Source organism: Staurois parvus, unplaced genomic scaffold (assembly GCF_062004578.1).
Source record: "Staurois parvus isolate SC_StPar_1 unplaced genomic scaffold, SC_StPar_1.0 ptg000450l, whole genome shotgun sequence".
NCBI lineage: Eukaryota > Metazoa > Chordata > Amphibia > Anura > Ranidae > Staurois > Staurois parvus.
In genome coordinates, this window is record NW_028318246.1 from 828,621 (window position 1) to 841,316 (window position 12,696).

At 43.2% G+C, this 12,696-nt stretch overlaps 1 protein-coding gene across 6 annotated transcripts in view; it reads right to left on the reverse strand.

Moving 5' to 3' along the window:
* The window catches only part of DENND1B (DENN domain containing 1B), a 319,310-nt gene extending 307,571 nt beyond the window's left edge, over positions 1-11,739 (reverse strand). For all 6 annotated transcript variants that reach the window (XM_089688668.1, XM_089688666.1, XM_089688667.1 and 3 more), the window contains exon 1: positions 11,383-11,739. In XM_089688668.1, coding sequence (XP_089544794.1) covers positions 11,383-11,399 — 17 coding nt within the window. In that variant the 5' untranslated portion in view covers positions 11,400-11,739. The remainder of the gene's footprint in view (positions 1-11,382) is intronic.
* Positions 11,740-12,696: the final 957 nt, after the last annotated feature.

The window sequence follows — 12,696 nt, forward strand, 5'->3', positions numbered from 1 at the left end:
TAAAAAGTAGGACCACCCCCCCCCCCGATACACATACGCATTTGCAGACCCGTGCGGCAACCTCTCAGCGCACAGCAATCATGTATAGCTGTTTTGACAGTTTCCTATGTAGATACTTGTGATAAGCATTCCTGTTTATTGTTTTTTGAGTATGATAACCTATTTTCCTTTTAATAAATGGTGTTCAAAGATAATGTACTAGGCTGGTGCCCCCTCTCTCTAATTTTCCATATAAGCGGATTCTGTGTCCTCCCATCATTTTTAAGTGTTGTTCCAGTTTTGTGGAGTGCTACTGAAATAGAGCTAGTGTGCCCACTGATAATTTAATTCACCAATTACAAATTGAAGAATGTATCCAGTACCTTGTTTTTCACTTTTGTTTGTCCATGTGACATGGCAGAATCTGAAGGAAAATCCCTATACTTGGCACAGAAAGAGCAATAAAAACACTTCCACAAACTTCAGAAAAAAACAGTGCATAAAACTGACAAATCCTATTTGCTTTTTGTTAATGGTAGTCTGCTCTCTGGCACATCCGCTATGCTAGATATATATTCTAGGCTTTGTAATCTCTCATACTTTTTCTAGTTTGTGAACTCAGTCTTTAACCTTGCTTTTGACTTTAGACTATCACAACCACAAAAGTATGCCAAGGCCATAAGTATAAAAAATTCTCCATTATTCCCCAACTGATTTCTTAAAATATCTTTACCAATGTTCCCTCTATACTCTTGCCAACTGATGCTGTAAGTAATAATAAAAATTCCAAGCTATGCAAGTCTCCGTACAATATTTCTACCTGTTAAATGCAACAAAGGCTGCTGGCAAATAGCTGCACAAATGCTATAAATAAAAATGAAGAGCACTGAATGTTTTATTGTTTCCAGTTTGTATTGTAATATGGGATTCTGGTATACTGAAACCATTAGGATTGAGCAAAATACAGCAACTCTACCGACGAACAGCTACACAGCTGAAATGCATATATGAGAATTGTATACCTACCAAAGGATTATGTAATTCTGTACAGCCAATCTTGTCATTTACTGCCAAATCTATCCACTGCTGCTTGTCACATCACGTTACCAGAACACACCAAGCATGCTCTAGCCCTGGTTCACACTGAATGCAACTTTGAAATTGCTCTACTTCACTTGAAGTAGTGCAATTTCCAAGCCACAGGTCAGTGCAACTTCAGGTGCGACTTACCTGAAATCTGTGCGACTTCATACATAGATGTCTATGCAAGTCACACCTGAAATCGCCGAAAATAATGAAGGAGTTGTACCGATTTGAACAGTTCCATTGCTGACAATAGGGTATGACTTGTCAAGCAATTTGGAACTGTCAAATCGCATGACAAGTCGCACCGGAGTGAACCAGGGCTAACATTGCCGTTAATTTTTAATGGAAGCCCAACACAACAAGGCTACATACTACCGACACATGCATTATCCTCTTGATGCAGGACCTGAATGTATCCACTGAAGCGTGTTCATTCACCACAAATGTAACCAGAGCTTTAGTGGCAACACACCTTCAACGCACAAGCACAGCACACCAAAACCCAAAGTAAGGCACTTCGATAAGTTATGCTGTGCTGCATTCGGATGCATTGGCAGGCAATTCCAACAAATGTGATTGAAACATGGCAGAACATGCACGCATTACACCGCGTCCACTGCAATAGACCACACAGATCTCGATAGGCCTTCAGCAAATCAGCTGCCTATGTTACCGCTCCTCCTCCAACATCTTTATTGGACAGTAAACAGGAAGAGAACGTATGAACACACAATGCTAACACAGGAAGTAGGCCAATGATCTCACTGACTACCATAGTTGTGTATAACAAAAATGATTGGCCAAAAGAACAAATCCTTTCCTAACCTATGTTTAGAAGTCATGTATTAAGACATTTGCCTTGAGTTCTACTTTAAGGCCTAAGTAATGAAACAAGCCTTTCTAGAACATAAAAATAGAAATAAATAAAAGCTGGAAAAAAAACAACATTCTGGCATATACCATCACATCATACTACATTAGGATCAATTGTTTTTGGCATGAAGGTTTGACGACAGAACCTGAGGGACAGAAGGACACAGCACTTTGAACTCTGGCACCAAGGTTTGCAAGGATTTCAGAGTATTGTGGGGATTACACAATTTTCACTGTGCTGCTCCAATCATTTGTATCAAAAAGGTTAAAGTAGAAGCTCAGTCAAATCCTAACTAGATTTACACCTGCCCCTAACCCCCATTATAAATCTATTCAAACTATCCTTTAACCACTTCAAGTCCGGACACTTTCACCCCCTTCCTGTCCAGGCCCATTTTCAGCTTTCAGTGCTATCACACTTTGAATGACAATTGCGCGGTCATGCAACACTGTACCCATATGAATTTTTTAGCATTTTTTTGAGACAGATAAAACTTTATTTTGGTGGTATTTATTCACCACTGGGATTTTTATTTTTTTTGCTATATAAATGAAAAAGTCCACAAATTTTGAAAAAAAAAGTGCTTTTCTTAGAAAATTTTGCAAATAAATAATCTTTCTTCATAAATATTGGCCAAAATGTATTCAGCTATCTTAGCAAAAAAAAAATAAAATAACCCAAATTAGTCTATAACCAAAAATTATAATATTTCCAATTTTTTTTTACATTTTTATTTTTTTTTTATATTATTATTTATGGGGAGGGGGGGGGGGTTTACATACTGTCACCCTAGCAGTACAGTGTCACCATAGTGAAACTGTACTACTTGTGGGGGGTGATGAAGATTTTTTTTTCTTTTTTTATACCGATTGCTTTTACACCCATAAAAGGCAGTAAAAGCAATAATTTCTGTTTCTCTCTGGCTGCATTCTTGCAGTCATTGAGAAATACTGTGAGAGCTGGGATTGGTCACAGCTTGTCACATGGTACAAGGCTGTTGTGAATTTCCTTTTACCATGTGACCCCTGTGATCATTCACAGATTTCACAAGTAGTAAGCAATGATGTCAGGAAGTGGCATTTTGTTTACTACTGCTCATGTGATCACTGATTGGCCAATCAGTGATCACATGAATCAGGACCTCACACAGAGGTCCCATACAGTGATCGGTATTCCGCTGTGTCCGGAGGACACAGTGGGCACTGGATCGCGGTTCCGCATGCTCCCAGGGAGCGCGCACAGGCAGTGAATGCGGGTGATGTTTAGAAACATAGGCCGGATGGGAAGTGGTTAAAGGAAGGATGTCTATACTTACCTATTCTGAGGGCACTCCTGTTTGGTCATATGATCGGCTCCCAGTGGCAGCTTCAGTGTACAGGAGAGACAGCTGACCATGTATGCCTATAGTAAGTCTATGGGTGATGTCACAGCTCAGTTCATGCAGCCATTGTTGGCAATCTGTCCTTTTTACTGAAGCCGGAGCTAGGGAGATCATGTGACCAGACCAGATCGGCTTTAGAATAGGTAAGTATAGACATGTAAACAAAGGGCTGTGCTGCTATAGAAACCTGTACACATCAGATCAGAAGAGCTCTGCTTACTGCGCATGCATGACCAAGAGGCATTGTACTGTGCATGCCCGAGATTTCACGGGTCAGCTAGGTGCAGCAACACAGGCTATTGCAGGAAACCAGCAGCCAGTGTCTCAACTGCCCTCAGTAAACATGGCTGCTTGCACAAGAAGCGTGGGGTTTGAGAAACGAGCAGTTTGACAGGCATAAAGTAGGTATAAAACAATACCAATTCCTCTTTAAGCTTTAAAACATTAGAACTACATACTGTTGTATTGTTGTAGATTATGCATGTTTGACTGCAGTTTCTCTTCAAGCAACATCACTTGGTTCATTGATAGAATGTGCTTTGCAGCACCCTAGGGCAGCACTAGACCGTGCTCTGCTTTTACCGCAAAAATGTAGCCTGTCCTCAACTCTCACAACACCAAGATGTGTCCAGCTTCTAACCAGAGCAACCCTTGTATATGCCCTGTCACAACCCCTAGGCACCACGTTCTACAGCTATATGCTCATTTGTGATGCCAATTGCCAAGTAGCACAAGAATACTGTCTGTACTGCCACTGCTTTCTAAGCTACATCAGGCCATTTCCACTCTTCCCAACCCAATGACAGGCTTTCCCACTATCACAGAGATTCACAGCTTCAAAGGAACAGAAAATAAGAATCTCTAGATGGTCAGAGACACAGAGACAGAAGATATGGTTAGCTGTTCACTACTGTACCAGCTATTAGACAAAACATTAACGTGGTTTGTATGGTGCAATAATAGTCAAGGAATTCAATAAAGCCTTACCGGCACTTTTCTAGAGGTGGTTTCCTGCAGAATTACCTGTGCTTAATTCAGGCTAGAATTTGCACCAGTTTTGGTAACATTACCCACACGGTAGACAAACTTGGGAAGTTCTAACTATTGCCACTTTAAGAACTTGTTGCTATTTATTTATTTATTTCAGCTATGGCAGCAAGAGCCAGTTTTCAGATTAACAAACTGATGGTAGGTAAGACCAGCTCTGAACTGGTGCACAGAGGTATGTCAGTACACAGAACTGAATAGGTCTGCCCTTGGAAGCTGACATGTATGTGACATCTTCCTGCATAGGGTTCTATCCCTGGCCCCATTCAGCTGTTGGGTAGGAGATTCCCCTACCCAAAGCTAAACATAAACAAAAGGGGGGGAGGGGGCGCAAAGACAGTTGTGATGTCAATACCCAAATATGGCAATGCCCATAATTAGAAAGTGTCTTGTGTCACTGGTTGGGAAGACCTAATGGGGAATGACAGACTAGCTACCCATTGGGTCCACCTGGCTGTTGATTGACAAAGCACATCAATGGGCAATTTCAAAAGACACTGTTGGACCCAATATCTGTTATGGATTCGCCCACTGCGGTGTGCTGTCAATCAGCAGCCAGGTGGACCTGATGGGGAACTCATCTCTCAGTTCCCCATCTGCCCATTCCTACTACACAACTCCTTACATATGCGACTGTCAGTTCCGACCACATAGTGGCCAAGGTGGAAGCAGAGTGCGCCAAGGAAAGACTATAGACACAATCCTCAGTGCTTGGCACCAACAGATCAATATACTTGTCTGTGACAGGTACCGGACTCACCGCAGGCACCAACAATTTTGGCGTGGCGGCCAGCTGAATGCTAAAGGGTGTCATAGAGCATGTTTTACCTCCACTGAAAGTTTCTATTTGATATATAAGAGCACAGGGAGGAGATGGAGAGAGCAATTTCATTTCCTATGTACACATCAGATAAAACTGACACGATTTCTCTTTAAAGCAGAACTAAACCCTCCTATCCTTTTCAGCCAAGGAAGCTGCCATCTTAGTTTCTGTTCAATCTGCAAATTCCATGGTGCTGCACATGTTAGGACACTAGCCGTTTGATCGCTTGACAGTTTGGTTGAGAACACAAGTGAATGTAACAGCTACATCCCTGGCATGCATGGAATGTAACGGTTTTTGAAACAGTTAAATTGATGGGTTTAGTTCCGCTTTAATGTTTTAGTTGAGACTAATTCTCAAACACAATCCTTTGTTATCAAGTTACAATGACTTCATTAGTGTGTGAACAAAGTAACAAATAGCCAGACAAGCCAGCAGTTTATCATAAGGCTTCATGTACACTGGACTTAAAAGAAAATGCCAGTTCCCCTGGCAGAAAAAAAAACACTGATTTTGGCTCCATGTACACTGGACTTAAAAGAAAATGCCAGTTCCCCTGGCAGAAAAAAAAACACTGATTTTGGCTCCATGTACACTGGACTTAAAAGAAAATGCCAGTTCCCCTGGCAGGAAAAAAACACTGATTTTGGCTCCATGTACACAGGCTTAAAAAGAAAATGCCAGGTTCCCTGGCAGAAAAAAAAAAACACTGATTTTGGTTCCATGTACACAGGCTTAAAAAGAAAATGCCAGTTCCCCTGGCAGGAAAAAAACACTGATTTTGGCTCCATGTACACAGGCTTAAAAAGAAAATGCCAGTTCCCCTGGCAGAAAAAAAACACTGATTTTGGCTCCATGTACACAGGCTTAAAAATTGCTGCTTCTAAAGGAGTTTTGTGTTTTGCCAGTAGAAGCAGCTCAGTGTTATCCAATATGTCCATACACATTAGGACGATTAGAGGCATAATTTAAAGAATAAGTTCACCTTTTAGACAAAAATAATAAATTTTTGCAGGTAAAAAAATGTGCATGTATTATTTTTGTCTACAGAAGCCTGGAAAACATTGCACCAGCGATCAGTAGATCACTGATGCCATGCAGGTCTCCTGCAGACCTATCAAATATCTGCTCGTCATACGTGATGTATGAGCAAGCAGATATTCTGACAGGAAGCTTCAATGAATGTGGACCGCCATGGTAGTTCATTGAAAACTACAAGAAGACAGCTGCTAAGGCTGTCGGGACTTACAGTTCATTCATTCACTGAAGTCTGTGAATGAATGATGCGGCCGTGTAGGTGGAATCCTGCTGTTTTCAAATTTGACGGATAGTACGGGAAGACTCCTCCCTGTACTATGTGTCGGGGGGGGGAGTTGGCGGGTATGGCTACGGCTATGGGAACATGCTCCGCCCTAAAATTGGGTGGAACATGAAACATGTTCCCAAAGGTGAACTTATCCTTTAAGCTCAACGTTTAGAGGCAGGAAAATAAAAACCTTTCTGGTTTGCGTTTTGGATTGGAGCTTTCTGGCAGGAAAAATGCTAAACGCCTCTAAACTCGCCTAAACTGTATACAAAAATGCTCTATATCAGAATTTTTACTGCCAAGAAAGCTGGGGATTTTTTTAAACCCAGTAAGCATGGAGCCACAGAGTGTTTTTAAACAACATTTAGGTGCGTTTAGCATTTTTTCTGCCAGAAAGCTCCAATCAAAAACGGAAACCAGAAGGTTTTTTTTTCCCTGCCTCTAAACGTTGAGTTTAAAATATGCCTCAAATTGTTCTAATGTGCATGGACGCATAGGATAACACTGAGCTGCTTCTACAGGTAACACACAAAACGCCTTTAGAAGCAGCAATTTGTAAGCCAGTGTGCATGGAGCCTTAAGGAATACATAGGCCTGCAGTGAGAATAGCAGAAAAGGCTGGGCAATAGCTGGAATAATATTTAAAGTGCATCAAGAACCTTTTTTTGTACATTTTGGATAAAAAGTAGAAAGGATAGAACCCATCAGGTCTTTACTGCTGTCTGGGTCCCCTCCGGAGAGAATCACCCTATTGGTCCTTGGCTCAATATGGCTACCTATACACTGGATTTGAATGGACCACTAAAAATATTAAAATAAATAATCACAACAAGTGCAGGAAACATTATTTTACAACAAATCTGAGTTTTCACAGTGATCTAAAATAGTATATGCAGAATGCCACAGTAATTGAAGAAAGGAATTATGGTTCTTTCTCTTCAAGATTTCAACTTCTTCAGTTTAGACCATACATATAGATCAACAGGCCTACACTTTCTTTGCTCAAAACCAGAGGTTTGGATGGAGTTTCTTCTCCTATATTGTGCTGCACACAGACAAAATAAAAATTACTCCACACTCTGAACTTTGATGGCCAAAGCCCTAGGAACATATGACAGCACCATCCAGGTATACCTTAGGAACATAATATATGACAGCACCATCCAGGTACACCTTAGGAACATAATATATGACAGCACCATCCAGGTACACCTTAGGAACATAATATATGAAAGCACCATCCAGGTATACCTTAGGAACATAATATATGACAGCACCATCCAGGTATACCTTAGGAACATAATATATGACAGCACCATCCAGGTATACCTTAGGGACATAATATATGACAGCACCATCCAGGTACACCTTAGGAACATAATATATGAAAGCACCATCCAGGTACACCTTAGGAACATAATATATGACAGCACCATCCAGGTATACCTTAGGAACATAATATATGACAGCACCATCCAGGTACACCTTAGGAACATAATATATGACAGCACCATCCAGGTATACCTTAGGAACATAATATATGAAAGCACCATCCAGGTATACCTTAGGAACATATGACAGCACCATCCAGGTACACCTTAGGAACATAATATATGACAGAACCATCCAGGTATACCTTAGGAACATAATATATGACAGCACCATCCAGGTACACCTTAGGAACATAATATATGACAGCACCATCCAGGTATACCTTAGGAACATATGACAGCACCATCCAGGTACACCTTAGGAACATAATATATGACAGAACCATCCAGGTATACCTTAGGAACATAATATATGACAGCACCATCCAGGTACACCTTAGGAACATAATATATGACAGCACCATCCAGGTATACCTTAGGAACATAATATATGACAGAACCATCCAGGTATACCTTAGGAACATAATATATGACAGCACCATCCAGGTACACCTTAGGAACATAATATATGACAGCACCATCCAGGTATACCTTAGGAACATAATATATGACAGAACCATCCAGGTATACCTTAGGAACATAATATATGACAGAACCATCCAGGTATACCTTAGGAACATAATATATGACAGCACCATCCAGGTACACCTTAGGAACATAATATATGACAGCACCATCCAGGTACACCTTAGGAACATAATATATGACAGCACCATCCAGGTACACCTTAGGAACATAATATATGACAGCACCATCCAGGTACACCTTAGGAACATAATATATGACAGCATCATCCAGGTTCTGCCTGCACCTTGCCAGTATTAGAATAACTGTGATTGTCCATTCCCCACATGGTCACCTATGCAATCACGGCACCCTGTTTGGCAAGGTTGAAGTGGACAGGGGTACCTCAACCAATACATACAATGGTATAAAACCATCAACCCAGAGATGATGTGCCCCTGCTCTAAGGATGCGGAATGTTCACTATACACAACCACCCAATTTTGTAGCCTGTCTGCATGGCGGGAACCGCTGGAGCCTCTGTCAAACCCAACCACTTTCTGTCTTTACTTGTGATTTCTCCATCATCTTTGAATCCATCCAACTCCCCATCTTTCATTGAGGAAGGCCAAAATGTCATCTTCTCCCATGATGCCCACCAAACTCCTCCTCCATTATCACAAGTCAACAACCTTCAAAGCAAAAATGGACACCAGATCATATGGCTTGCTCTAATTAGTGTGCTGAAGAACAGATTCCCCTTTGAGGTCATATTTAATGTAGATCCTAACTGAACGATATTATTTGTTCTTTATATGAATACATTTTTAACATTGTGCTGTAAAACAAAAAGTAAAGATTTTGTACTGGAGCTTCATGCTTCCATTGTACTTATTCACTGCATATACGGACAACAACTGAATGACATTTCGTTTCTAAAGCACCAGGTGGCAAAGACTGACACTTTTTTTAATTAGCTCCAATACTGTTTTCCTATTCTGTCATCATTTGTTGCATATCAGCACTGCTAGTCTGCTTCAGCCACCTCTGATCTACACGCATGCAATTCCATCAATTGCTGCACATTGTTCCTCAGGGTGGGTTTCCACTTTTCATCTCCAGGTATGTGACAAGGCGACAACACAGGATCATAACTGGGAGACAGTTGTCACGCTCTAACAGGGAGTGCCTGAATAAGGATCCGCATTGCAGGATCACCAGGCATCATTGAAAGGAGAAGTAGGACCAAAGCGTTTTTCATGTGGGTCACAGGAGTGCACTTTGTTCTGGACTCCTGTGGCCTGTACAGAGTCTGTTTATACTCTGGAAAAATCCCAACTTTAACATCAGAATCCACCCAGAAGCTTGGACCGGATGAAGTCTCAGCCTCCCACTGACAGTCCACTGTCAGCTGACATCACTGTTCCGACTCAGGCTCTGGAGAGATCCCAACTGTAATGTTTGATGCACCCAGATGCCTGACTGGCAGCTGACTCAACCTCTCAGCGCGCTGCTGGGAGCCTGAGCCAGTCACTCCAGCCCCTCCACAGCCTGGTGCTCCAATGAGTGCTGTAGGGGCAGAGCAGAGAGACAGTGACTGACTGCCACCAGCTCTTTGCTCACTGAAGGCTGAGAAGTGGGGGATCACTAGTCTTTGATTGCTCAGCTCTCTGACTTAAGAGGCGGCAGGGGACAGATACAGCATTGATCCGACCTAGGTGAGTATGTATATTTGTTTTGTTAATTCCCGAGCTTCTTTTTTAATGAAAGCTGTAGAATTTGGGCCTGTTCACATTACATGCATGCTTCGGCCACTCTTGCCCAATACAGTCGCTTTGCACAGACAAGGAATATCTATATTTATCTGTTGAAGAAAGCAGCCCATGCTGTACTTTTTTTGGTGCAGCATGATGAAATGCACTACATCTCTGTGAAAAAAAAATAGATAAAATGTAACTTTGTGGCATTTTAAGGCCTTGTTTAAACTTGTTTTGCTGTCTAAAGTGCGATCTGCATTTGGATCTCTCTTCAGACACCAACAAACAGACAGTGAGAATGTGTTGAATTGCCTCCTCTCCGTCTGTTTAAATCCTCTAAGTACCAGACCACTGTGTGGATGTGGGGCAGTAGAAGTGGCACCCCTTTCATGTACCCCCACATGACAGGGGGTACAATTCCTGCTGTGGCTGCAAAGCATTGTATACACTCCCAGCTGCTGCCTCAACAGCAACAAGAGGAGCGGTTGAGAATGGTAAAAACGTGGCTCGAATGCAGCGTTTCACCACCCCATAACTGCAAGTGTAAACAAGTCCTAAGGGCTTGATTACACTTGCAATCGGGGGGGGGGGGGTAAAAATAGGCTGTTGAGTGGCGATTCTACTGCCAGATGAGTTTGTACACATACTACAGCAAAAACTATACCTTCTGTCACATTCTGTGGGCAGTACCACCACCAATCATCACCCATTCAAGTGAGCAGGGTCATTGCACAACCACAAACCAAATGCTGGACTTGCAGCTGCGGCGTGCTATTCCCATTCAAAAACCCGCTTGGCTGTCAAAAGGAAAAAAAAAAAAGGAGGCAGCAGCATCACCTTCTGCAAACCTATGAGCCACTCTTGACCTGCTCCCTGAAAAGAGATCCACTGTGGATCGCTTTTCAAAGACTGAGTTGTAAATGAGTCCTAAAATGACGTTGAAAAAGGTAAACATTGTCATGTGTCCATTATGTCCCTGCACACTGGAGGCTGCTGAATACACGGCTGATGGAGTGAAGGAGCCCTTTAAATGACAGGGACCTGTATGGGTGTCAGTGATTGGGGTGGGGGCACACTGAGGACAATATTCGTTTCATGATCTCCATATGGCAGGTGTCCCCCCTGTAAACAATGATCCATGCTAGGTAAGTAGGTCAGTAGGTGCTCCTCTCACCTGATCCTGGTGTCCATCGCTCATCTCAGTCCCGGCTGGCTGGAAGGCTCACATGTCTCTGACAATATGGTGACACTGTACCGGTGTCCCCGCTCTGTTTATGTCCCTCTGTCACCTCCAGTGCAATGACCATCCTGACACAGTCAGCGAGCATTACCAAGTCCCAGCCTCCCCCAGGAGTCCCATTCTACACTACACAGCCCCGTGTGCCCCTCCCTCAGGTGTCCCCGGCACGGCACGGCCGGCTCTCTATGTCTCTGCTCAGAGCCGCCTGTCAGCTCCCCCCGGGCCACCCCTCTCACACATTCCTCCTCACTCCGCACAGCTGTCCCCGCTCCCTGCACTGCACCGGAGTGACTTTCGGGGACGGAAGTGACGTCAGGGAGAGGGGAGGAGGCGGGCGGGGTCTGCACTGATAGCAGAGAACGTGTGATGAGCGCACCTTGGCTGTCTGTGTCTGGGGGATGCTGTGTAATACGGTGTATGGGGATTGGAGTCAGGCTGAGCAGACCCCATTCGTCCTTCAGCTGAGCGGCTCAATTGTGGGGTGTTCATGGTTTACAGTGTTTGTACAGAATGTTTACCAAGTATTGGGGCCATTTTACACGGATCAGGTGCTGGTACGTTGTGCAGGGAGAAAAAGTGGAAGAAAAATGCATGTGAATGTATAATATACACACACATCCCCCCCTCAAAAAAAAGGAACACTTATTTTTAATCAGAGTATAGCATGAAGTCAAACTCCTGTGATGTTGATGTGGTCAGTTAAAGCGGAGCTCCACCCAAAAGGAGTAGTTCTGCTTTAAGCCTTTGTCCCCCGCCCCCTTTAAGGATTGACACCTGTGGGGAGCGGGTACTCGAATTTGACAGGTATCCACTTCTGCTGCGATCGCCTAGGTAAGCGGAAGTTGTCCCCCCCTCTCTCCCCATAGTCTTCTGGGACACCTGACAGGTCCCTTCACAAAGCGCAGCTCTTCTCTGTCACAGCCATGTGCCCACACTGAAGATGCTGGCGCCGGGGAGAGAAGACGGCCGGAGAAACCAGCCGCGGTGAGGACACCGAGGGACAGGGAAGTGTCTGTATTTAAAAGTCAGCAGCTTTAAGTAGCAGAGGGGGTTGCTAATCAGTTTCAGCTGCTTTGGTGTTAATGAAATTAACAACAGGCGCACTAGACGGGCAACAATGAGACAACCCCCAAAACAGGAATGGTTTTACAGGTGGAGACCACTGCCATTTTTTCCTTAATCATCTTTTCTGACTGTTTTTCAATAGTTTTGTATTTGGCTAGGGTCAGTGTCACTACTGGCAGTATG